At 34.3% G+C, this 4,595-nt stretch overlaps 1 protein-coding gene across 1 annotated transcript; it reads right to left on the bottom strand.

Annotated features, from left to right (window-relative positions):
• Positions 1 to 1,738: 1,738 nt before the first annotated feature.
• Positions 1,739 to 3,897, bottom strand: LOC110875890 (protein FAR1-RELATED SEQUENCE 5-like). The gene is made up of 4 exons (XM_022124086.2): positions 3,848 to 3,897; positions 3,447 to 3,705; positions 2,718 to 3,284; positions 1,739 to 2,374 (listed from the first exon to the last, which is right to left on the bottom strand). Exons 1-4 carry the CDS (start codon positions 3,895 to 3,897, stop codon positions 1,739 to 1,741), a joined length of 1,512 nt encoding a protein of 503 aa, XP_021979778.2.
• Positions 3,898 to 4,595: the final 698 nt, after the last annotated feature.

Raw genomic sequence — 4,595 nt, forward strand, 5'->3', positions numbered from 1 at the left:
TACGCTACGCTATCAAAACTTGTATACTCGCCAATACTTTTGTATTGACGTTATTTAACGTATGTTGCAGGTTTAGTCGCAGTCTACGTCAAATCAAGCTAGGAAGTCTAGAAACACACCTAGAATCTAGGTTGTCGAATTTGTATTATTTGGGAGAACATGAAATTCGTGACTGCTTAAGTGATTGTAATTGTTTATTAGTATGGGATAATGAACGCATTAAATACTGTCGCAATTTAGTTGTTATGGATTCTCTTGAGCAATCTGATTCGCCTAGTGTCGGGCCCTGATGATTCCGCCATCGGTTGGGGTGTGACAAATATGACACAGTGTTTTTGTACAGGAAAGAAAATGACACAATGTCATTAAATATGAGACAATGATTTTATACAGGAAAATATGACACAACGAAATGATATATGACACAATGAAATGATATATTACACAATGAAATGATACATGACACAATGAATAGATACATGACATAATGGAATGATAAATGACACAATGAAATCATATATGACACAATAGAATGATATATAACACAATGGAATGATATTATGAAACAATGGAATGATATATGACACAGTGGAATGATATATCACACAATATGACACAATGAAATGATATATCACACAATGGAATGATATATGACACAACGGAATGATATATCACACAAAGTAATGATATATGACACAATGGAATGATATATGACAAAATGAAATGATATATGACACAATGGAATGATATATGACACAATGGAATGAATAATGACACAATGAAATGATATATGACACAATGGAATGACATATGACGCAACAGAATGATATATCACACAATGTAATGATATATGACACAATGGAATGATATATGACACAATGAAATGAAATATGACACAATGGAAAGATATATGGCACAATAGAATGATATATGACACCAGGGGCGGACCCACCCTTTGCGGGTCGGGGTCTCCGGGCCCCAATGTTTTTTAAAATTTTAGTAGAGGCGGTATGTTAAGTTTTTCATGGACCCCATAAATATATATAGATGGAACCCATAGTAATGAAAGTAAGCTTGTTGAGATGGTAAATCCCTTGTCTTTTAACCAAAAGGTCACAAGTTCAATCCTTATCCTACCTATTTTTTATGTTTTCAATTACATACATACTGAGCTCTAACATGGCTGCTCTATCAACATCGCCAACCCCCTCTGGCATGATAGGAATTCTAGTGCTTATCTGTCATTTACTTTTATTATATTTTTTCATGTCCACGTTCAAGTTAATGTATGTAAATTTGTGGATTAGATACTGGTTAGTTATTAAGTGTATGTATATGACTGTTTTGTGTCTATACTTGGAAGGTATGTAAATGAATTGAGAGCTATATATTTTTCGTTTTCTGTTCTTTTTTTTTTTTGCATCGCAGTTCTTATCATAACACCCTCTTGAATGGCGACAGACCCTATAATTGTATTTTATTTTGTCCTCGTCTCGACCCGAACCGAACGACGACCGACCCGAAAATTCTAACATATGGTTGTGAAAAATCTCAACACCGGAAAAATGGGACCCCATTGAAAAAAAATCTTGGGTCCGCCACTGTATGACACAATGAAATGATATATGACACAATGGATTGTAATAGCTAAAAATACGCAATGTATAACACAAATAGATTGAAATATGTAAAATACACAATGTATGACCCCAACACAAATATAGAAATAATACACACTCTATTCTTGCATATTGGTAACTGCTGAACTACATGTCGCTTCTTTCTCCTTAATACTTTGTATGCGTAAACTGCATGCGCATACATTATGACCAGTACCTTTGGCAAAACTGCATCCTTTTTGTTTCTTCCAAGCTCGAGTAATTGCAATCTCACGAGCTGACTTCAAACGCTTATGAGTCCCTTTTGTTCTTGTTTTAATTGGATTTCTAACTATAACATCACATGGTTCACTAGTCCCAGTCATTTCTACAAATCTATCTCTCCTACTAGGAGCCGGAGCAACAACTTGAACATCATCAGCCTTAGACATGTAAGCTTTTAGATAATCTCTATAAAGACACAACTGCTCTTTGTCTTGAATCAATCGATTTATTGCATATTCATTTGCAAACCTTATTTCACGAAGTATTTCTTGAATATCATCACCATTGTTTTCGATATCATCATACCTTATAGGTCGAAGTGAACTATTGGGAACGGCTTCTCTCCTCCAACGCTTTGCCACATACTTCTTTGGGAACTCAGTTACGTCACAAAGCCTAAGAACATAAAAAATATGCCGGCATAGTAATCCCCATTGTTCAAACCTTCTACAACTACAAGATATAGTTTGATCTTCATTTCGAAACATAACCTACACATAAAAAATTAAAAACAATAAGGCACAATGAATAAATATGACATAATGGATTACACAATACATTAAGAACCATAAAGCACAATACAGAAACAAAGACACAATGAATAAATATGACACAATAGATTACAAAATACATTAAGAACCATAAGACACAATGAATAAATATGACACAATGTCATTAAATATAACACAATACATTAAGAACCATAAGACACAATGAATACATATGACACAATGAATAAATAAGACACAATGACTAAATATGACACAATATCATTAAAAAGACACAATGCAAAAATACACAACATATTATACAAATACATAAACAAAATTATACCTCAAAAAATGGAGTGCATGGCTGTAAGATATCCTCAAGTTCAAACTTCATACAACCATCTACTTGTTGTCTAGAAACAGACACACAATTGTTAATGGCATCATCAATCTCCAATTGTTGATCCAAAAATATTGTCCGTGTAAACAACTTTGAGGCTTGTTCTTCAAGTACAAAATCAGGGAACAAAAGTTCAGCTTCATTGTATCTTGTTTCATGTTCATTTTTTCTATGCTCGTACCTTTGAGCCTCAATTGTAGTTTCAAAATGGCTAAAAAACTCAACCAAAGTTGATTGTGGATTGCAAAATTGATTAAAGAAATGATTCTCGCTCTCTGATCTTGATGTCGTACTCATAAGCCCTGATAAATTTTCTTCTAAATAATATCCTGGAATCCAATCATGTCTAATATTATAAAGACTGCCCAACCATTCATGATTACTTAAACCATACTCAGAAAGTATTGCATGCCACTTCTCCTCGAACTCATTACGTGAAATTGAATCTGACCATACAATCTTCGCCAATGTTTTTTTAAAATTTGTAATGTTACACAAAAGTGGTCCGAGCTACAAAAGAAAAGACACAATAACAATAAGAAACAGAATAAAAGACACAATAATGACACAATAACAGAATAAAAGACACAATAATGACACAATAACAGGATAAAAGACACAATGACAATAAATAATAAAAATTCTAAAAAAAAAGCAAAATTAAAATGATACCTTAGGAGTCAATTTCTCCCATATGTGCCACATACATAACATGTGACGGCTATCTGGTAAAACATCTAAAATGGCCCTTTTCATGGCAAGATCTTGGTCGGTAACAACTACTTTAGGTGCAACACCAAATGCCTTGACATACATCCTCAACAACCACCTATATGAATAAGCAATTTCTGATCCAAGAAGCGCAGCACCAAGCGTTACATTCCTATTGTGGTTATCTATACCAGTGAAAGGAACGAATACCATATCATACCTACAAAAAAGATAAAATAAAATTAACAATTTGACACAATGTTATTATATTTGACACAATGTCCTTAAATATGACACACTATGGACTTATATATGACACAATGATAATAAACAAAAAGTTCTATACAACCCATAATTCTTACTTGTTTGACCGATGTGTAGCATCAAACCCAACGACATCACCAAAAACCATATAATTAATTTTTGAAATCTCACCCGCCCAGAAAACACCACCTAAAGTTCCATCTTGATTGACTTCATACTCAAATGAGAAATTTGGACAATACTGATGGAGAGTGCAAAACACGAGTGTTAAGTGTGTTAAATTACGTATCTTATTGTGTTTTAAGCAATTACGCGTCTTGGAATATGTTCACTACGTATGTTGTTGTTTTTACAGGTAAAACGCGTAATACGGCGAAGTTAGAAAGCTTAGTGTTGAAACTGAACTACCACGGATGATTATTAGAGAGTTATCACACTAAATGGTATTGTTCGGGATTGGTTTCGGGCCAAATGCTAGCGTGGAGTTGCGAGAGATATAAATGTGTGAAGTCTAGGGGTGATTATGTTAATAATTGAAGGTTGAAATCTAAGTATACGTGATTTGAGAATTGCTTACGGCTTGGAGATGAAAAGAAACAGAATGTTTGGTTCGTAACCTACGGATTGAACCGTAGGCTACGGCATAAAGATCAGCGCATGAATTGTTGAATTATTATTAATAGTTAAAAGGGGTTAAATTGGGCCGACAAAGGACTGTTGGATCGTTCTAATTGGGCCGCTAATATGAAGTCAAGACCATCTATCATGTTTGACGGGAAGGGGGCCCACCACACGTGAATTAAGAGTGGGGGGATTGGTTTTGGCGGCACATACAAGGCAAAACAA

The sequence above is a fragment of the Helianthus annuus genome, chromosome 9 (assembly GCF_002127325.2).
Source record: "Helianthus annuus cultivar XRQ/B chromosome 9, HanXRQr2.0-SUNRISE, whole genome shotgun sequence".
Classification (NCBI taxonomy): domain Eukaryota; kingdom Viridiplantae; phylum Streptophyta; class Magnoliopsida; order Asterales; family Asteraceae; genus Helianthus; species Helianthus annuus.

Coding starts and splice junctions, on each gene's coding strand:
- LOC110875890 (XM_022124086.2), bottom strand. CDS start 3,897: ATGGTTTTTGGTGATGTCGTTGGGTTTGATGCTACACATCGGTCAAAC. Junction 3,285..3,446: donor GGGAGAAATTGACTCCTAAG/GTATCATTTTAA, acceptor TTTCTTTTGTAG/CTCGGACCACTTTTGTGTAA. Junction 2,375..2,717: donor CATGCACTCCATTTTTTGAG/GTATAATTTTGT, acceptor TTTTATGTGTAG/GTTATGTTTCGAAATGAAGA.